Genomic DNA, 23809 nt, shown 5'->3' with positions numbered 1-23809 from the left:
TCAGTCTGATAGGTATAAGATGGTATTCCAGACTTACATGAACTGATGCTAAGTGAAATGAGCAGAACCAGGAGATCATTATATATGTCAACAATGATACTGTATGAAGATGTAATCTGATGGAAGTGGATTTCTTTGACAAAGAAACCTAACTCAGTTTCAATTGATCAATGATGGACAGAAGCAGCTACACCCAAAGAAAAAATACTGGGAAATGAATGTAAACTGTTTGCACTTTTGTTTTTCTTCCCGGGTTATTTTTACCTTCTGAATCCAATTCTCCCTATGCAACAAGAAAACTGTTTGGTTCTGCACACATACATTGTATCTAGGATATACTATGACATATTCAACATATATAGGACTGCTTGCCATCTAGGGGAGGGGATGGAGGGTGGGAGGGAGAAATTGGAACAGAAGTGAGTGCAAGGAATAATGTTGTAAAAAAAATTACCCTGGCATGGGTTCTGTCAATATAAAGTTATAAAAAATAAATAAAATTTAAAAAAAAGATGGTATTTCAGATAAATTTGCATTTTTCTAATCAATAATGATTTAGAGAATTTTTTCTCAATATCTACATATTGCTTTGATTTCTTCTTCTAAAAACTACCTGTTGATGTCCTTTGAAAATGTGAGCCATTCTTACAAAGAAGTTTGTATTATTGAAATGGATTCTTAGATACTCATCTCTGCTTTTAAAAGTACAGTAGAAGGGCAGCTAGGTGATGTAGTGGTTAGAGCACCAGCCCTGAAGTCAGGAAGACCTGAGTTCAAATCAGACACTTAACATTTCCTAGTTGTATGACCCTGGGCAAATCACTTAACTCCAATTGCTTCAGTAAATGTATATATATACACATAATATATTAAAATATATGAAATTGATTCTCTACTATATAGTAGAGAATCAATTTCATATATTTTAAGCCAGTGGAGAAATATTTTTTTCCCTTGCTAATTCAGTTGATTTTTAGTTTTTGGTGCTAAGCTATTTAATTCCTTCTCTTCCTTAGTTTTCCATGGAATTCAGTTATAATTGTTCCACTCAGGAAGCTTTTCAATTAGTTCTTTTTAACTGCTAGATCTTTTTTTCTCTTTTAAAGTGACATGTTATTATCACAAACATAGAAAACACATGAAAAGGATCAAAAACATGTTAATAACTCCATGAACAAAAAACATAGTTAACACCCAAGAGAGAATTTGAGCACAATGAAAAGGTTGAGCTAAAGTAGTCAGCTTACTAGGAAATAATAAATACAATAAAATACCTTTCAATGGACATACTGAAGAAAGTGAAGATTCTGAAGTTCTTTAATCACAGAGGGGTTTCCTGGCCTCAAGGAAGCTTTGTTTTCAGTTTACTCTGTACAGTGCCTTATAGCACTATAAATGTTAAATTCTTTTCCTTTGAAGTGAGGATTATATAGTGAAATATCTTTACAGTGATGTTCAGTATATTAAAGGTTACATGAGTAATGCTTTTCTTATTAAATAATTTAAAGTGATATTCAATTTTGTCTATGTAGAAAGTCTGATTTCAGGATATTTACTTAAAAAATGCAGTCTTAAAAGGAAACAGTCTAATACTGTATCTAGTTGAAGTATTTATATAAATCAATTACTGAAAAAACATAAAGACAAATAATGCAGTATATTTTAATAATATATATGAACTTTAAAGGAAAATTATGTAGCTACTCAGCATCTTTCAAACTGACTAAAAGGTGGGTATGTTGTTGATCACTTGAAGACCTTGTTTTTTGTCTGTTTTTCCTTCTGGACTCTGCATCTTAAAGAAACACGCAGAATTCTTTAGTCCTTAATGTAAGCTAGAGTGGATTTGATGCTCAGAATAATGACTTTGTGTATGTGTCAAATCATATTGATGAAGAGCATTTGAACTTTTATGGACATCTCTTGAACTTTTGAGAAATTTTATTGCCATTTATTTTTATCTCCTTGGGGACAGAGAAAGTAAGGGAAGAAGACTAAAAAAGTCTCTCATAGTATTCAGTAGAATATCTGAGTAAAGATATTTTTAATCTAATATGTGCATCAATAATATGAAAACCATATCTGGGAAAATTTAAGCTTCAGAAATACAATGAATATATTTACCAAAAATGATGGAAATTATGAATTTTAGAGGGTACACATAGGGGGAAAAATCATTACCATTAAATGATTTTTTTTTCTTTTCAATTAGCAATTATGGTGCCTCCATTTTTGCCCAAAATGAAGCATTGCAACAAGGATGTCAACAAGTTCTTTGGCTCTATGGAGAAGATCATCAGATAACTGAAGTGGGAACCATGAATGTTTTCTTATACTGGATAAATGAAGATGGAGGTAATAACATTAGATTAAACTGTTTTCTGTTCTTAGTTCATGAAACTGTCATAAGATCAGTGAAGGGCTTAGTTAGATTAATACCAATGGGTGTTTTGTGAACTGGTTCTAGAGAAGTTCTTACTATAATATCTGTCAGTATTCACAATAACACCACTTTATGATCACCATAAAAATTTCTACTTAACCTCTTCATTATCCCATACCATTATTTAGTTGACCAAAGAAACTAATATAGTTAATTTTCAGGGAAAGAAAAGATTTTAGCCTTTTAATTTGATGCCTAAATCAGGACTATTCACCACATTCCTTAAAATGAACTCGGTATCCCTGAATTCAGTAAATTTTAAAAATGAAGGACAAGTGTTCCTATCCATTTAAATTCCTTCATTTGATAATGAATATCTCTCCATATGAATGCTTGTGTTAACCCAATAGTCTGAACTAGGAAGGTGCCATACAAATCGAGTCTTCTACAGAACATTTACATCTCTGTACATAAGTGCAAATATTGTTCCCACAGGGGAGTTTTTCTTTCATTTTTTTTATATCATAGGAATTTTGTTGCTTTCTACAAAGTTGTATATTTATTATTGTGAATCTTGAAGCTAATTTTTTTTTTGCATATGTCAGTCTTTAACCCTCCCCCACCCCCAGAATTGCCATTTTGGTTTTAGACTATCTTAATCAAGGTATTATAATATTCAGCACTAGAAAGGTGATGTATTCCTGCAAACTCATTAAGAAATGGACTATTTTTGTTGTTGTTGTTGTTTTGTATTTACTGTCATAGTGCCATGTACACAATAGCCATTTTATACATGCTTGTTGATTAATTAATGTTCCTGCAGTACTCTGCCCTGGTCAGATTGTATCTGTAATATTGTGTACAGTTCTGGGTGATGTATTGATAGCTGGAGACTACCCAGAAGATGATGAAATGCTTTAAGTCCATGCCAAAAATGATAGAACTGGGAAAAGACAAGACTGAAAAGGAACATAAGAACATGTATTTGAAGATTTGCTAAGTGGAATAGGCATAATACTTGTTCTGTTTGATCTTAGAGGGCAAAATGGATGGAATTTAGAAAATATTGTATTTGTAATACAATTAAGTAACAATGACGGTAACAATTAAGGTGTCTTAAAACAAAGCCTTGAGAAATACCTTTAAGTATGTTATAGAAGAGATTCATGGCAGCTATCATGTAAGATTGGATTAGTTAGCTGTTGGGATCCCTTCAGACTCTGAGATTCTGTGATTTGGAGGAGAACCTGTTGGACACAGAGGAGTTTAGGTTAGGATCTCAAGTCACTAAGTGTTATAAGGGCATTTTCAATTGGAAACATGAAATAAAGACCCTGGTTCTTGAGAATAAATGAGCAAACCAGAATCATCCTGCAGCCTAAAATCAATTATTGAATGGACTAGAAAACCTGAATATACTTCCAGTTGCCCTTTCTATTTCTCTTTTGTTTGACAGTAAATTTCTACTTCTCAATATGAAAGTGACCCTAGGTATTTGAAGACTGTACTGCACAGTCTGATGGAATAGGTCCAGTTATGGAAAATCATACAAAGCTATGTTCATAAAGGTTCCTTATCAGATAGTTGGTTTTTAAGTGATGGATATTTTTAGACACAAAATTCACAACTCCATTTACTAGTAAATAATTGGAGGCCAATAAAGGAAGCATATTTAACTTTTTTTCTTAAGATTTTAGTAATCATCAATAAACATAAATTTAAGTATGCAAAGAAGACCAAAAAAGATGATTGCTTATATAGAACCATGAACTTAGCTTATTTTTATGTATATAATAAACTTAACAGAGTAGTAACAACATTACATTGTGTCTTCTTGTGATTCTCCTTTTGTGAATATTTTTTCAATTGTTGCTGCCTCTTTATGCTTCCTTTCACTTCTCTTTCTTCCTTTCCCTCCCTCTTTTCTTCATCTTCTCCTTCTTTCTCTTCCTTCCTTCTTTTTCCTTCTTTGCTTCCTTTTTCCTCTGCCCCTCTCTTATTTTCACTTTCTCATTCTTTATCACTACTCCTCAGATCTCAGCATAGTAAATATTCACACCTATGAAATAACAGACATTTGAAGTACTAATTTTGAAAACTTTTTTTCAAGTTTGATTTAAGCTATTAGCCTATTTATTTCATGGTAGTGAGCAACAGAACTGTGAAATGGGAAGTCTTACTTTAAGAAATATTTAATAGTTTAAAGACCTAGTTCCGGTTTCAACATTAAATCTGAAATGTTTGTTGTGTCAAGCAGATGTGTTGCCTCTAATTACTTCTGTGTCATTTGGCTCCAGAAAGATGGTTCCTATAAATATGAATCAGTACTAACTCTTATTTTAGTAATTTTTACCAGCATTGGCAAAGTGAACTTTATTCTAGTCTTGGCAGAAAAGATATTGAAAATACATCATCCAGGGATTTCTGATGTGCTACTCTCAGGACTTATACTAAATTTATAGTCCACCCAAACTCTCAGGTTCTTTTTTGACCACAATTGTGTAACTTTTTTGGTTATACCTTTAAAAGAAAGCTATGTGGAACAGTTGATAGAGTATCCTTTGTTCCTTTATCCATACTGAGCTAGCTCTTTAAAGATAAGGAAATAACAAGGGTTGAGGATATGGTTTTAGGTTCTACTTACTCAAGGTTGTTAATCAAGATTACTTTGTATATTTTATAAGCACTAAATTATGATTGTAATTTAAATATAATTATATTTGATACCTTTTCCCCTTCATTCCCTCTTTCCCCTCCCTCCAGCCACTTGTTGATTTACAGAAGACCTTGGGTCTGTCACAGTAAAAATTTATGAGTCCTTTTCTAGTAAAACTATTTGGTTTTAAATCCCTAAAACATAGAAACAAACTGTGGTTCTCTTTTATATATCCCCAGTGAACTATTTGGTGCTTACATGCTTTTAAAAATTATGATCATTATAATTCTCTTAACTATAGCAATGTCCCATTTGGTAAAGAATAGGTCTTCTGTTGTTGTACTGCTTCTAGATAATCCAGTTCCTAAACATGATTTTTCTGTCAAAAGCAAGCCGAATTTGTGGGCTTACATTCTGCTTTTCTTGTGTTGGATAATCTGAGGCCATATGGAGCTCATTCTGACTCCAGTAAACATGTTTGTGGTTGCAGAGGAAAATGAATATTTCTCACCCAAATGTTTTCATGTCGTCATCTCTGTCTGGCACCCAGGGGAGCAGATGTTCTGTTTATTGACCTTAGGCTAATGGGTAGGATACTGTGCAAAGGATGCATTTTATAAAGCAGACAGTTTATACACTTTGTGATCTTGTTTTCCTTAGATTCCATGTAGACTGGGTGCTGGTTTCAGCTTTAGGGAAAAAATGAAACCAAATGAAACTAAAAATGAGCTGAATTTTGTCAAAGGACTTGCATGGACATCCTGGCTCTACCACACACCATCTCTGTGATATTGGGGAAGTTCTTTAACTTTCCTTGTCTAAGTCTCCTTATAAAATGAAGGAATTAGACAAGGTTAATTCCAAGGCCTTGTCTAGGTTTAAACCATGATCCTCTATCTGGTCTATGGAAGAAGATGAAACAAGTAGAGCTAAAATAAAATGATTGCCTAGGGGATGTTGGTTTTCTTCTTTCCAGTAAAGTTATTTTTAGTGGAAGATAAAAGGTAAAACAAAACAAAAACAAGCAAGCAAACACCCAAGCTTTGTTCTTTAACAGACCTTATCCTTTATAAAAAAAAAAAAAAAAAACACATCTGAGTTAGTTATCTTGGATATGAAAACTTACTTGAGCAAAATATTTTTTCAAGTATTTATATAATATATACGGAAGCTTGGGAGAATTCAGGACTCATCCCTTTATTGTCTATCTTTAACTGTTCTCAATTCATCTATTATTTACTCATTAGCAAACTCCCCAGAACTGTTATTCCAGTCTTTTTCTTTGCCTGATCTCTAAATCTTTCTCTACACTCTCAAAGAAGATGAAAATAGTCACAATTCTCAGTCTTTTCCTACATGCACTCACAGAAGTAAAAGAACAAGCAGTTATCTGGATAAATAAAGAGGAAACACCTAGAAAAAGAGCTTTCAGTAGAGATAGACATATTAGAGGTAGGACAAGATTGTGGAAAGAACACTGAACTGAAAAGCTGGGGACTTGCTTGGTCTTTAGGCCTGGCTCTGATACTTTCAGTATGTCTTTAAAGAAATCACTTGACTTATTTACTCTTTGATTTCTCCATTTATAAAATGAGGGGGGTTGGACTAAGTGACCTTTAAATATGAGTTTATAATTCAACTCTGCAATTATAGGATTTTAAGGACTTTCAAAAATTTATTTTGTCTTATGTTTCCTCATCACACATGAATTCAATTTATACTACTTTTACTGCTAAACTGCTTTATAAATTCACTTAAATAATTTTACAAGTATGTACTTGGCTTATTCACCTGCCTCTTTCTTAAAACAAGGGGATGTATTTTCTCTTTGCTTTATATCATAGAATTATAAAATTTCAGGATTGAAAGGTCATGTAGTTGAAACTGGAAAGAAGAATCTACACCAAAGCACAAGCAGCAAGTGGCTAGCCAGTCTTTTCTTCGGGGTCTCCAAGGAAGGAGAATATACTACCTTCTGATGTAGCCTATTCTTTTTTTTTTTTTTGCTGAGACAGTTGGGGTTAAGTGATTTGCCCAAGGTCACATAGCTAGGAAGTATTAAGTGTCTGAGGTCATATTTGAACTCAGGTCCTCCTGACTTCAGGGCTGGTACTTTATCCACTGCACCACCTTGCTGCCCCCCTAACTTTTTAATAGTTCTAATTGCTGGGAAAGCAGCTAGGTGGTGCAGTAGGGTGCTAGACCTGGAGTCAGGGAGCTGTCTCCCTGAATTCCATTTTGGATTCACACACTTACTAGCTATGGACAAGTCATCTAACTCTGTTTGCTTCATTTCCTCATCTGTAAAGTGAACCAGAGAAGACTACTTCAGTACTTTTGCCAGGAAAATATCATGTAGGGTCATAGACAGCTGGACAAGACTAAAAATGACTGAACAACAACACATTTGTTTTCCTTACATTAAGCCTAAATTTATTTCTTGGCAGTTTATACCAGTCCTGCCCTCAGGAGCCAAAGAGATCAGGTATTATACGTCTTTCATAAGAATTCTCTTAAAATACTTGAATATAGTAAGCACAGCTTCGTTAGGTCTTCTTTTTTCCCCCCAGGCTAAACATCTTAAGTTCCTTTAATAAATCTTCATAAATGACATGAATTCAAGGTCCTTCATCATCATAATTTCTTTCTTTCAATGGTTTCTTGCTTGTTAATGTTCTTCTAAAAAAATGCAGTAATCAGGACATTTTACTGTAAATATGATTTGACCAGTGTTGTTCAGTCATGTCTCCCACTTTATGACCCTATGGGGTTTTCTTGATATCCAAAGCTATTGGAGTGATTTGCCATTTCCTTCTCCAGCTCATTTTACAGTGAGGGAACTGAGGCAAATAAGTTAAGTGACTTGCCCAGGGTCACACAAGTAGTAGTATGTCTGAGGCCAGACTTGAACTAAGGAAGATGAGTCACCATGATTCCAGGCCTAGAACTCTATCCACATTCCTTTTAGCTGCCCTATAGTATGGATATCAGCTCTTTATTTATGAGATCTATACCTCTTTTTATTTAATTAAACTCAAGTTTTTAGTTTTTTGGAACATGATAACCACACTGCTTTCTCATTGGGCTCATATAGCAAAAAGCCTCCATCTTGTTTTTAGACAAACTCTTCTATTAGTCATACCTTTCCTATCTCGAACTTATGAAGTTGGTTTTTTGAACCCAAATTCAAGACTTTACATATGACCCTATTAAATTTTATTTTATACAATTCAGTACAGTGTTCAATCTTGTAAACATTTTGGGAAGACCCTGACTTGTCATCTATTATATAAGCTATTCTTTCCAGCTTTGTGTCATCTAAAAAGTTTGATAAGGATGCAACTATACCTTTATTGATAATTTTTAAAAAACAATTTAGGGCCCTATGGCAAGTTACTGAAACTCTCCCTAATCTCATAGAACTGTAATCCAATAAACTGTAAACAATAGATTAAGTCAATAAAAATGACATAATTTCATAGTATAATAGTGAGATTTTCATCTCTGTCTTAGTTTTGATGCTCTGTTCTTCTTTGTAGAGAGTGAGGATCAGTGGGATGCTTATGGTATGGCACCCACTCTTAGAAACAGAAATTTTGCTGGAGAGCAATTATATGTACTTTTTAAAGATTCTCATGTGAATTCTCTTAAAAACTGAGAAGGAATGTCAGTGTAGTCTTGCACATAGTAGGTGTTTAGTATCCCTTTGTAGAATAGATGAATAAATTTGTGGCATATATGTATCTTATAAAAACTAATAAGCGGATTTTCACTCATGAAGAAGAGAAATGTGATGGCAGAATCCAGTCAATATAACCATAGAAATTGACCAGTATCCTCATTTGTCATGCATGAACTAGAGAAGGATGATCCCATGTGTATCATTTAAAGGAAAACTCAATGAGTAATACTTTTTAAAATATTAGATTCAACATAGCTCAAGTTCTTCCCTGGCTGTATTATTCTTTGTTAGGATAGTTTGTGTCTTCTCAAATCATTTTGTGGGGAAAGCTGTTATCTTTCTCTGGGCCAATAGCAAACTGATGGCAATTAAATAACTTGTCTTTTTTTTTTCTCACGGATTTATCTGTCATTTGAGTGATTTGGAAAACCTTATAATGGAAAGATGATAACAACATCTTTCCTGAATCTCAATTGGTTGCTAAAATTGGTTTAAAGTCTAATTATTGTTATTGAAGTTGAAGTTTATGCTTACTATTTCAAATGTATATTTTTATATTTGAAAAGTACCCCCTCTTTTAATTATCATTATTATTCTGTTACAGAGGATGAACTAGCAACTCCACCACTAGATGGTATCATTCTTCCAGGAGTGACAAGGCAAAGTATACTGGATCTGGCAAGGAAATGGGTCGGTTATTTTGCCATTAACAATTTTTGTAACTGTAGAGATTTTCCACTTGCAACTTGTCATGAGATAAACAGTAATGGATATAAGCCCAGGGTAGTGTTGAAATAATACCCTGTGGTTCCAACTAATCTTATCTCTTCTTTCCATCTTAATGTGAGTAAGAAGAGCTTGTTAAAAAGTACTGTCTTAGCAGATTCATCAGATAAGTATAATTCTTTCCAAAGGATTGAGAGAAACCTGTTAGGCAGGCTCTCAGAATCAAAAAAAAAAAAAAAAGGAAAACTCCATTCTCAAACATGTTATAAAATTTTTATTTAAAGACTCAGTTTTTACTTTCTAAACATTGTATAATACAATGGAATATTTTTTTCCATGCTAAGCAGGAATAAAAACTTTTGCTTCCAGCTATATTCATATTTCCTGTTTCTGAAGGATAATAGAAGTTATCTATGTACTTAGTAGTGATAAAATGTTTACTCACTGATAAATTAATTATCAATATATCTTATTACAAGTGGATTCCCATGACTCCAGCTTTATTTTTAAGTTAGAATGCTCCACAAAATAAATCCCCAAACTCCAAAATTGTTTATTGTACTCTAATGTTCATCTGTACAAAACTGGTGAACAGATTAAAACATTTTGTATTGGGAACAATGTTGTGAAGAACTCATGATGAAAATGTTGAATGAAATGGTTGTCTGACAAGAAAATTTGGATGGAGCTTTGACTCATGTAGTAAAATAGTCTCCAAGGGACATGGATAGGCTTTGTCCACACTGTGGTCAAGCAGTGTTAATAAGAAACATGTTTATAAACAGGGATTTTTTTTAGAAGAGTGCTAACAGTTTCTCTGGCAGAGATTTTTGAAATAGAGGAAATGTACTATAAATAATTCTACAAATCCCTGAAGTAGACAAGACCCAACTGCCACATGCTGGCTGGCACGTTGGCCATGACATTTGCAAACTGTTGGTATAATTTCAAACAGCTTGCCCTGTCCTAAATATGTTTAGAGTTGGAAAAATGTGTTTTTGACACGCGATAATTTGTGTTGTATTAAAAAAAAAATCAACCAAGTGCAGAAGGTTTGATGACAAGTTGCAAGTGGAAAATCTCTACAATCCTAATGATTTGCTAGCATAAAAAGTAGGTTATTATGGGGGAAGCTTTTTTTTTTTTAATATTCCTTAGGTATAATTTGTTTTAAAAGTTATTTTGAAATAGGGAGACATGAAATGACAGGGTTTCTCTGGGGGGAGGGGGAGGCAGGGAGTTACAAGCCCTCATCAGACAGAGGAAATGGTCCAAAGATAAATAAGGGTGGGCAGAAGGAAGACAGTTCAGCATGTGTGTATTTTCCACAACATAGAACTCAGCTTGTTTTTAATTGGCTTGGCTGATTTTCTGGACAGGTTTAGTTGTTTTTTTTTTTTTTTTTTTTTTTTTTTTCCCTTTCCTTTCCTTTTATTAAAGACCTTTGAAACTCATGGTTGGGGAAAAAACATAATTACAATTGCAGGCTGAGATAAACTGAAACTTACAAATAAGCATAATTTTATTGGCAGACATACTTTCCCTGCCCTTCTTTCTCATTCAGCTCAGTCAATCTACCTGTGACATAATATTTCCCTTCTTGAATTTAAGAGCTGAAATTTCTTATTTTCTCTTTCATGATATTAGTGGCTTTCATTTTTTTTTCCATTTTGATATTTTGTTTAAAAAAAGTCATTGATTTTTTGGTATCCAATAACCCAAAGCATCTGGTGATTTTTAACCAATTACTTAACAGGAGTTAGAATTGATAAAATTGTGAAGAATTCAAAAGAAATCTATATTAAATATTAAACAATTTTCCTTACTTATTACTGAACTTTTCAGCAAGATTCTTTGTGTTCTCACAATAGCCAATGACGTCTGTCACTGCTCAAAAATGGAGAAGAAAATAGAAATTTAGTTTTAAATAGTTTTTAAAAATATTGTTGGAAACAACTGAATAAGTGAATTAGGAGGAGCAGGAACATAGGAAGTAGAATTGTCTATTAAAGGGAAGGGGAATATTGCTTACTATGTACTAGGCTGGCCATGTGCTAGATGCTTTTTAAAAAGAGAAATATTATTTCAGTTGATCTACAACCACGCTGGAAGGAATGTATTATTATTATCCCCATTTTACAGTTGAGAAAACTGAAGCTAACAGGTTAAATTACTTTCCCAGAGTCACACAGCTAGTAAATGTCTAAAAGGGCACATTTGAACTCAGGTCTTCCTAACTTCAGACCCATTGCTCTATCCACTGCATCAAAATCAAATTACCTTCATATTTTATCTTCATATTTGCTGTGAAAAACACACAGTGGTTATCATCTTCCTTTAATACCTCATTAGAGCTTTTGATGGCTTAAAATCTAGAAATAATTCCATAATTTTCTCTATCTTTTGTACACAATTCTTATTTTGGAGACATTTGAAAAGTCATAAGTATCAGAGAAATTGTCTAATCCTCCATCTGGTTTACCATAGCTATCATATTCATTTGTGATAAACTTCAGGAAATTATGATGATGGAGATAAAATGCATTTTGTTGCATTTTATGTCTTCAGTAAGTAGAATAATTTACTGACATGTAAAAAAAGGTTTAGAGAATGCAAGATACTATTCTATCTATTAATAATTTACTCTACTTGTTTTTCAGTTATTTTCAGTCCTATCTGACTCTTCGTGATCTCATTTAGATTTTCTTGGCAATATAATTTCTAGTACAGTTCTAGTACTCCTAATTTTTTTCTGAGGAAAAAAGAGTCATGCAAATGATATCTGACTCTTGATAAGAGGACTTCTTTAGAGTGGTTCTTTATTATATGTAAACTACAATTTCTTCATTAAAAAACATCCCTACACCTTTCCCAATTTATCTTACAAAAATAATTACTTTTCACATCTGAGTTTAAAAAATGTTCATGGGTAAAAACAAGATTAGAAGTCTCATTTCTGCTAAAAAAAATATTTTCAATCTCCTAAACAGGATGAATTTAAGGTGACTGAGAGATACCTTACTATGAATGACCTAATAATTGGCTTAAAAGAAAACAGAGTAAAAGAAATGTTTGGCTGTGGTACAGCTTGTATTGTTTGTCCAGTTTCTGATGTACTTTACAAGGGCGAGGTAAGAAAAGTATTTATTCATTTTTATTATTTCTCAATGTTCACTTATGGTTTTATTAATTTTCTTTGTCTGGGTTATGGTGCATTTTAGACATAGCTTAAAAGTGACCTTTTTAACTTTTTGTGCAATTAACTTTGGTTTTGGTTTTGTTTATTTATCTATTTCAAATGGAACCATATTAGCAGTTTACTTGCTACCATTTTGCTAAGTGATTTCTGTTGTAAATAAGTTCTGATCTCAAATAAGTATACCACTGTTAGTTAAATTTCATGGAATTCAAGTGTTTTTGATATTTCAGTAGATTCTCAGTTTTATATATTTTCTACCAATCCCATAGGTAATTAAGGTTGTTTCCAGCCTTCGTAATCTACAAGTTTCTTTGCTAAATTAAGAACTGCAAATAATAATATGAACTTTCCTTGTGTTCTTGTGTGACTTGGCTTTCCTTGTATTCAACAATTTTACAGGGAAATGTATTATTTTGATGTGTATTTGTGTTTCTCTGAGGTACATGACCAAACTCCAAAGGTTCTGTAAGGTCAGAAACTAAGCCATTATTAAATTTAGCAATCTCGAGTACTCAGTACATAATAGGTATAAAATAAATTTTTTTGTAATTAAATGTGAACTACTCATTGCATTTACAAGTCCTCTTAAGGAAATGTGAAGGTTTAATTGACAGACATGTTCTACTTCTACTAAATTCCTCTTTCTTTCATATTATTTCTGCCTACTTTTCTCTTCCTTTTCCTTCTTTATAGCATCTCAATTTTCATGGTTAATAGCAGTTAAATTTATAATTAAATGGTTATATAGGTGAGATATGAATTAGTTGAATTATCTGACTATCAAAATCCTTTGATTTTTTACTGAATATATTTTTTCTCAGTTTTAGAGGTGATATTTTCTCATTTCTCATTTTTGACAGTCTTAGTACTTTAAGTTTTTCATACACTATAAAAGGATTTAATCATATAGTGAATATTATGTACTTCTTGTTTGATATACTATGCTTTTCTTATTTTAAAACATTACTGACAATGTAATAAAGCTCAATATTATCTATTGATATAATGATAGATGTTAGTATAGGCTGTTGCTATTTCCTAAAGAGATTTAAAATAGATAAATCAATCACCATCACAGAAAGAGCCTAGAAATTGCCTCAGTGTGCAAAAACTTCATATATTTGTCAAGCAAAGACCTGACAGCCTATGAAAACCACTATTAGATTATAAATTTATTTGTAAAATATTTTGATGGAATATCATGAATGATATCACCTCATAAAATGATAGTATAAGAAAAAATAAATTTATAAAGCTTAGGAAGCGATTCAGCTACATGGTCACACCAAGACTTAAAGGCTAATCTAAATGGGCAAGAAACATATGAAAAATAAGAAAAGATCTGTAAAAATTTTTATAACAAACTTTTTTTCTCCATCAAATATAGTGGATCCATCACATTTTTACTAGTAACATAAACAAAATTCTTTGTTGTACTATGTGAGGAAGTAGAAATGACTTTAATGAAAACAAAGATGGAAAGAATAACTTGGTTCCATGTTATAGGTAATATAGCTTTTATGGCAAGGAAGTATCAGTCTTCCAGATTTTTGAAATAGGAAAGGATATTAATGATTTGGGGAAATTTTTATATTATTATCTTTTTAGATAATCTATAGATAATATCTATAGATAATCAACTATAATCAACTCATATATATATATTTATACCTATCTATCTATAATTTTTTCTATCTTTCAAACTTTTGAGAGAATATCCTACATATCGAGGGCATTCATGATGAAAATATGAAACTTTGGCAAAATATTTCACATTAGATAACTTATTTATAATTATATAGTTGACAGAAAGATATAGAGAATGCAAGATATTTCTTTGTTACTCTCATTTTTTGTTCTTCAGTTATTTTCAATGCTATCTGATGCCTCATGATCTCATTTAGGTTTTCTTGGCAAAGATACTAGAATGGTTTGCCATTTCCTTCTGCAGCTCATTTTACAGATGAGACAGACAGTTAAGTGACTTGCCAAGGGTCACCTAGCTAGGAAGTCTCTGAGTTGGATTTAAAATCATAATGATGTTCCTTCCTGAGTCAAATCCCTATATTCTATCCATTGTGCCACCTAGCTGCACTATTATTTACCATAAAAAAGCATTCAAATTGATAGCATAAACTATTAAAGACTTGCTTTCCATACATATGATAAAATTATACAAGATTGCAAATAAGATATAACAACAGACAGGGCTTTGATTGAGCACTCTGAACATTACTCAAGCTCATAAATAGGAAGATGCATGCTAATTAAAAGCATCTGCCAGCATGATAGAGAATGTTCAATATAAAATCTAAGTGGAACAAGAAATTCTTCAAAAATGGTGTTGTTCTCCAGATATTTTCCCCATGTAGATGGCTTTTTAAAAAGAGTATTTTTTCCAATTACACATCGACAATTTTTAACAGTCATTTTATAAGATTTTGAGTTTCAAAATTTCCCCTCCCCTTTCCTCTCCTCCCTTCTTCCCTTGGAAGAAGATAGGCAGTTTGATATAGATTACACATGTGTTATCATATAAAATGTTTCCATATTAGTCACAATTATGAAAGAAAAAATGGATCAAAAGGAAAAATAAAACATGAAAAAGAATAACATGAGTGGAAAAAAATATGCTTTTATTTGCATTCAAAGGTCATCAATTCTTTATTCAAATGTAGATAGCATTTTCCTTTGCAAGTCCTTTTTCTTGTCTTGGATCATTGTGTTGCTGAGAAGAGCTGAGTCATTCGTACTTGATCATGACACATTGTTGCAGATGCAGTATACATTGTTTTCCTGCTTCGGCTCATTTTACTTTGAATCAGTTCATACAGGACTTTCCAGGTTTTTTTGATGTGATTGATATGACGTCTTCATTTCTTATTGCACAATAGCATGATGTTTTCAGCCATGTTATCAAATACTTTCAATGATGATGAATATGACATTAAAATCAGCTATTGCATTTTTGATGGTAAATTCTTCAATTTGGAAAGAGTACAAGATAAAAAATAAAGTGAAGGGATTGCTGGTGCAGGAATTTTTGTTTGCAGATGATTATACATTCAATGTGTCCCCTGAAGCCAAGTTGCAATACAGTTGAATTGATTTTTTGCTGCTTGTGATAACTCTGGCTAACAATTAACACCAAAAAAGCATGGATATTTCATCAGTCTGCACCACATCCTCCATATATGGAACCATTGGTTATAACAGATAAAGAAGTTTTGAATGCTGTGGATAAGTTCATATACTTTGGAAGTATACTTGCCAAGGATGTCCAAAAATTTGACCTCCAATATCAAGGTTCAAGAGGAAATAAATGAAAAGGGAAAAGAAAACATGAGGAATTCAATAAAGCTTTAAATTATATCATATATATATATATATATATACATACATTACATACATACATATATATATATAGGAAGATGATACTTTAAAATTTTATCACTAGTAATACAGTTAGAAGGAATATAAATAGACAGAGAATATAGGTGTAAAGTGGATTTGAGGGAATGATGTAAAAAATTAAAGGATAAGAAAGAGGAGTACATTTGATGCAAAAGAAAGAAAGAGGTAGAATGGGATAATTTTTCTCAAAAGGAGGTATAAAAGACCTGTTAAACAAAAGGGGAAAATGAGAATGGACAATAGGGATTGCTTGAACCTTATTCTCATCTGTATTGACTCAGAGAAGGAATAATATGCACAATTAGTTGAATATAGAAATCCATCTTACTTCAGGGAAGTAGGAGGGGAGAATATCATGTAAAAAGGGAGGGAAAAGTGGACAGAAGAGAGGGCAGATCCAGGAAGGTGGTAGATAGAAGCAAAACACTGATGAAGAGGAAAAGGGTGAAAGGAGAGAGAGGAGAAACCTGAAAAAAAAAATAAGATGAAGGGAAATACACAATAATTGTTACTGTGAATGTACATGGGATAAACTCTCCCATAAAACAAAAGTGGATGGCAGAGTGTATCAATGACCAGAATTCCATAATTTTTCATTTATAAGAAACAAATGAAGCAGAGACAAACACAGAGTAAAGATAAGAGGCTAAAGCAGAATATATTATTTTTCAGTTGACATAAAAAGGTGTAATGGGCTGAAACTGAGCAGATGCACTGAGGTCTGAGCACTTAAGGCTAATTACCCATTGGACAATACTCTATCAGCATATGCTTGGAGAAAGAATGGCCCTGCCCCACTACTCTGTGCAGGTTTGATCTGTTTGGCAAATAGAGAGATTGAGGCAGGATTTAGGGGGTGGAGTAAGAAAGCTAGAGTCACTCCTGGTGGATTCATGTTGCGATTCCTCTCACTTCATATCGCCATTCAGTTCACCTCCACAAAGAATAAAGATCAAGGACTTTTGCTGATCCTGACTCCAGCTGATTCTAAAGTATCCAGGATGCTAACGCAGTCATCACAAAAAAAAAACCAAAAAAAACAAAACAAAACAAAAAAAAAAAAAAAAAACAGGCACATCAATCTTCATCTCAAAGTAAAAGCAAAAAAAAAAAAAAAAAAAAAAAAAGATTTAATTAAAATAAATAAGGAAGCAAATTTTATCTTGCTAAAAGGTACCAGGATACTAAATATATATGTATCAAATTTATAGCATCCAAGTGTTATAGCTTCCAAATTCTTAAAGAAGTTAAGTGATTTATGGGAAGAAATAGACAACAGAACTATGCTAGTAAGGGACCTCAATTGTCCCTTCTCAGAAGTAGATAAATCCAATCAAAAATAAGAAAGAGACTAAGGAAGTAAATAGAATATTAGAAAAGTTAGATATGACAGAATGTTGGAGAAAACCAAATAGGAAAGAAAAGAATATGCCTTTTTCTAAGCATCACATAGCATTTACACAAAAAAATGACCATGCAGTAGGGCACAAAACTTCAAAATCAAATGCAGAAATGTAGAAATATTAAATGAATTTTTTTGAATCATAATGAAATATAGTCACCTTGGAGGAAACAACTTCAAAGAATGTGATCTTCTGACAGCAAAAAAAAGAGAGCATGTTATGCATTCAAGAGAGAAATAGACCTGTCGAGAGAAAGTTGAATTGCAGTGATGACTGCATCAGAAAAATAACTTCCTGGCTCTTCAGTTCCAGAGTTATGAATTTCCTTAGCACGTATTTCCTTCATAGGTGCCTAATTGTTGCTGTTCTCTTAAGCTTGCATCCATTTTCTGTGCTATGTGTATTTTTGGGAGAAAGTACCTGGGTTTCTGAATGAGATGGAAGAGGGATAGATTTTTTTAAAAGCAATTTTTATTAACATGCCATTTAATAAATGTCTTTGCTAAGAATTAATTGTGCTACTGGCTGATTGTTCCAGTGGGGGATTGGGAGTTTTAGAAGAGTTATGTCACAGACTTATACCTTCTATGATAAATTATCAGCCATTTCTGGGAATTCAACTTGAAAATGTTAAATCTGATTCAGGTTAGTAGAATAAGTAATAAATGATACATATATAATAAATGAAAAATGAACACAAACTGGAGAAAATATGCATTGAGGGAAGGGAATAGATTGTTTAGTCAGTTTAGTCACAAAAACTCTGAGTGTTGTCATGTTACACATGAGGAAATTGAAGCAGACATATTCTAAATGACTTGACAAGGATCACAGAGCTAGTAAATAGCTGAGGCAGACTTTGAACTGGGGTCTTCCTGACTGCAGGTCCAGCAGTCTATTCATTATATTACCCAGCTACCTCAATGATTTGTTTTTGGGGAAAAAAAAGTCAATAAAACTTAGGCATCAGAAAATATTAAGGTTGAACAGTCACTTATAGTATATATGCTTTCCAAAAGATAAGAGGTCTGGCAGTTTTTCTAATTTGCTAGATTACCAAGCTGTGTTCTCAGTCTTGAAATTTTCACAGTACACATGCATTTCTTTAAATTACTTTCCTCCTCTTCCTTCCTAGAATATTCATGTTCCAACGATGGAAAATGGTCCTAAGCTTGCCACCCGTATTTTAAATCAACTTACTGACATACAGGTAAGTGCTTATTTATTTAATATGATTTTTAAATTCAATCAATAGTTGCATCTAAAGATACTTAGAAAACTGAAATTAATTTCATTAGTAAACATTTATTAAGCTTTTACTTTGTGCCAGACACTGAATTAAACACTGAAGTCACAAAGACAGAAATAAAAAATTTCCTTCCTTTTCAGGAGCTTACTAGTATGTGATGTAAAGAGAAAATACATACATATAAACTCTCATTTATAAAAAAAACAACTATGTACAGGGAGCACTAAGAAGCTAACTAACTCTTTTCATAGTAATTTATTTCCCTAGTTATTATTAATTGCTATTCAATTAGTATACATTTTCTATTTACTTATCAGTATGTATTTTCTCTTTTATAAAGGCGCTCCTTGAGAGAAAGAACCATATTTTTGTTTTTGCATTCTCATCACTTAGCATGTTGCCTGGAAAATCTTAATGCTTGTTGACAAGCTGATCAATTAATTCTCTTAGATGATATACTCTGTAACTACTTATCTCTACTGGTATAGTGATTTTCATTAATGGGAGTTCCCTATACAAATTAAATCCATGTATCAAAATGAAAATGTCAACAGTTATAAATAAACAAAAATTAAGAATAAGAAATCCCTACAAAGTGTGATATGCCTATGCCTTTCTTTGTATCCTCAAAATTCAGCACAATTCTTAGTATTCTGAAAATGCTTATTAAATGCTCATTGACTGGCTGTCAGACTGCGTCAAAAAAAAAAAAAGGGAGGAAGGCAGTAAGCATTTACATAGTGTCTATTGTGAATCAGGTATTCTTCTAAGCACTTTTTAGAAATATTATCTCTTGATACTAATAAAACACATTATGGGTAATATATAGATATATAGATATCTGTATATATATATATATATATATATATATATATATATATATATATATATATCTTTGATTTGACTATTTCCCCTTAGAGTCACTGAAAACTTCTTTCAGAAACCCAGTTTCATATTGGTAATCATCATGGAAGGAAAGTTATTATATCTATTTTGGATTATCTGATTTATAACCTTAAAAAGTAGACATAGATTAAACACTGTCAAAGAGAATTATTGGACAGTCTTCTATCTGTGACTTGGTAGATAACAATAACAAAGAATTAATTTAAACAATGTAAAAGCACCTTGTGAAAAAGAAAAAAAGGGCAAGAACAAAAAATGAATGAGAGTAGTTTGAAAAATTCAGTAAAGGATTAGAAATTTTATCAGTGAAAAAGTTTAGAAATAAAAGATAACAGAAAATGACATACATATTCAATGTGTAATTTTGTGCTTTTGGTCAAAATGAAATAAAAGTTCAGGTAGAATTGTCATGTGATTTATAGTAAAAGCTAATTATACAGAAATCTTTACTGAAAAGAAAAGAAAATCATTGGACTTTGGTACAGTTAGTATAACATAGAGAGACATCCAAGAGAAACATACTATATATACGACCAAGGCTTGGAACCAGAAAGAACTAAGTTCAAGATGTCCCTCTGGTCTATTTTAAAAATACATGTGAAGAAAAATTTTATTCCTCTAATTTTTAAAGTCAAACAAAAATCAACCACTAATATTTTCCTTATAACAACATTAGTATGTTCAGAAGGCTTTTGTTATACAGTTGTTTACAAATGTTATATTTTGTTTAAATACTTTAGCACGTTGACTATTGTTCATATTACTTTTTTTTCCTAATTAAAATTATCCTTCCATATTTAAAAAAAGCCTTTCTCTACTACATGCTGCCAATATAACTAGGGACAAGTCAGTCAACATCTTAGAAATCAAGGGAACTTTCTTAATCTGCCTTGGAGGAATTTTTCTATCTGCATAGGGAATTCCCCACACTCATGAAATACCAATAATAATCACTTGTGCATTAAAAATAAAAAAAGATACTATTTACTCAAAATTTTTGAATAGGAAATGATTATTCATTTTAAATATAAGATTGTGACCTTGGTCTTTTTTTCCTTTTGTGCCTGTGGGAATAGTACCCAGAGGAATCTTGAAATTGTTCTCTCACACAGTGGCAAATTGATACTGTCAGCCAAGCCACTAGGTTGTCTATTTCTCTCCAAGAAAAATAATTTCAATACCCATTCAAAGAAAAACCTAGAATTGCTCCATGTGGTGCATTTGATCTGTCTAACATTACATGGAAACATAGATGTTCCCCACAAAGTACTGTGTAAAAGCTTCAGAGAGCCCTGCCAGTATGCCACAGGGGAAACATTCCTGCCCCACCACAAATTTGGCTTTCTCTTTAACCTTCCATATATGAGTAAGGATCCCCATGGTTAATCGTTTAATCCCATTTAGATAATTATATTTTCCTGTCTCTTAGTTAGATGGATTTTACAAATACCTCCTAGGAAGAGAGTACTCCAAATGCTGATTACATTTGTTAAAGAGAAGAATTCCCTGTGTATACCTCCAACCCAAATAATGCTGAACGATTATATTTAGGGAACATTCATTATATTGTTGGTATTTCTTTTCTTTTGTCCTGGAGATGTAAAAAAAGATTCTGGGACTATCCCCGTACATGGGTAACCAGGCAGATTTCAGCATCTTTAAGGTTTTGAGAGGTACTTTTTACCTTTATATTCTTTGAAGGAAAAAAAAAACAATCTGAGTTTTTCCAGACTTGTATTTTTCAAGAAAATTTCCACAAATTCTGAATTAGATGTCTTTAAAATGATTTTTAGATCATTTGAAAGAACAAAATATGCTAAGTATAGTGTTTTATTTTAATAAGGTAAGCATCTTTCCCCAAAACATTTCTATGTATTATCTCCATTAAATCTAGATATCTTTGAGAGATACTTCTAAAACAAAAATTATTTAAACAAAATTTTGATTCTGGAATATTAATGAAATAATCAGTTCATAGTTAGAAATATTGATATGTACCAACTTTAGTGTGCTCTAGATCCATTAGTGAGAAGAATCTCTTCTTTTTTCAAGATAACTACATTTCAAGGACGAAACTGAAAATCTAGTATCTATGAGAGAACATTTTTGAAATTCAAATGAATAATAATAATTAGTATTTACACAGCACTTTTTTTTTCTTTTTTTTTTTTTTATTTAATAGCCTTTAATTTACAGGATATATACATGGGTAACTTTACAGCATTAACAATTGCCAAACCTCTTGTTCCAATTTTTCACCTCTTACCCCCACCCCTCCCTAAATGGCAGGATGACCAGTAGATGTTAAATATATTAAAATATAACTTAGATACACAATAAGTATACATGACCACAACATTATTTTGCTGTACAAAAAGAATCAGACTCTGAATTATTGTACAATTAGCTTGTGAAGGAAATCAAAGATGCAGGTGTGCATAAATATAGGGACTGGGAATTCAATGTAATGGTTTTAGTCATCTCCCAGAGTTCTTTTCTGGGTATAGCTAGTTCAGTTCATTACTGCTCCATTAGAAATGATTTGGTTGATCTCGTTGCTGAGGATGGCCTGATCTATCAGGACTGGTCATCATCTAGTATTGTTGTTGAAGTATATAATGATCTCCTGGTCCTGCTCATTTCACTTAGCATCAGTTAGTGTAAGTCTTTCCAGGCCTTTCTGAAATCATCCTGTTGGTCATTTCTTACAGAACAGTAATATTCCATAATTTTCATATACCACAATTTATTCAGCCATTCTCCAACTGATGGACATCCATTCAGTTTCAGTTTCTAGCCACTACAAAAGGGCTGCCACAAACATTCGTGCACATACAGGTCCCTTTCCCTTCTTTATAATCTCTTTGGGATATAATCCCAGTAGTAACACTGCTGGATCAAAGGGTATGCACAGTTTGATAACTTTTTGAGCATAGTTCCAAACTACTTCTCAAAATGGTTGGATTCGTTCACAACTCCACCAACAATGAATCAATGTCCCAGTTTTCCACATCCCCTCCAACAATCATCATTATTTTTTCCTGTCATCTTAGCCAATCTGACAGGTGATTTACACAGCACTTTAAGGTTTACAACATACTTTACATCTTTCATCTCGATCAATAATAATTAAAATTGAATTAACTTCATATTATTGCAGTCAGGAAACTTAAAATTTTATAAATGTATCCTTTTCAATTGAATTCATTAAAAAATAGACTTCATTATTAAGCATTTTCTAGATAAGACATTAAAGATATAAAGATGGAAAAATAGGATGGTACCTTCTTTATAGGTACATACAGGGTAATAGATCAAATGAGATAATATAAATAAAGTCCTTAACATAATGCCTACCACCTAGTAGGTGATATATATAAATGCTTCCCCCCACCTTTTTTCTCCATAAAAGGAAGATTATAAAGATACATAAGTTCAGTACAGATCATAAAGTGACAAGCCCAAAAAAGGGATTTGGACAAAGTTCCCTAAAGAGATAGGAAACCACAGAAGACTTTATAGAAGAAAGAAAATCTGAGATGGGGGCTGAAGGAAAAGAAGGAAGAAATTTAGAAGGAGCATATTGTGGGTATATGAATTGGCTTGTAGTCAAGAAAAGAAGACGTACTGAATGGGATCAAGCAAACAGCTGTTAATTCAGTATTACTCAAACATTGGGACATTTAAAGGGAGTAATATGAAATAAATGTAGAAGGACAGATAGGAAGGAAAGTGTGGACCTTACATCTAAGAGTATATTTTATCTTATAGTTATTTAATTGATTAGTCATAAATATATTGTTGTTAACTACAATCATTCTATTTATTCATTCAACATGTCCCATATAAATTATGATTATTTAAGGAGATTTAAAAATCTTAAAAATAAAATACAGAAAACATTGAATATCTGTGTTTCTCTAATTTCTCTAGGAAGGTCATACTCTGTGTACTTTTTGTTTTTTCTGTGTTCATCAGAGAACTTCATTTTCCTTGTAAAAATTAATCAGTCAGGTCATCTTGCTTAGAACATAATTGGATGTCTTATTTAACTGGGTTGAAAGGACCCAAGAATACATACACACACACACACACACACACACACACACACACACACATATATTCATACATTGCTATATATGTGTGTATGTGTTGATAGATAGTAAAAATCTATTGACAATCGTTGTTTTA

General features: G+C 32.2%; 1 protein-coding gene across 2 annotated transcripts in view; it reads left to right on the top strand.

Annotated features, from left to right (window-relative positions):
- BCAT1 (branched chain amino acid transaminase 1) overlaps positions 1-23809 on the top strand; it is a 104147-nt gene that overhangs the window by 67533 nt on the left and 12805 nt on the right. For both annotated transcript variants that reach the window (XM_031938466.1, XM_023504472.2), the window contains exons 7-10: positions 2213-2355; positions 9326-9411; positions 12438-12578; positions 18599-18673. In XM_031938466.1, coding sequence (XP_031794326.1) covers positions 2213-2355; positions 9326-9411; positions 12438-12578; positions 18599-18673 — 445 coding nt within the window. The remainder of the gene's footprint in view (positions 1-2212; positions 2356-9325; positions 9412-12437; positions 12579-18598; positions 18674-23809) is intronic.

The sequence above is a fragment of the Sarcophilus harrisii genome, chromosome 5 (assembly GCF_902635505.1).
Source record: "Sarcophilus harrisii chromosome 5, mSarHar1.11, whole genome shotgun sequence".
Lineage (NCBI taxonomy): Eukaryota > Metazoa > Chordata > Mammalia > Dasyuromorphia > Dasyuridae > Sarcophilus > Sarcophilus harrisii.
Note: the sequence above shows the minus strand (reverse complement) of the source record. Positions and strands in the feature narration are given on the sequence as shown.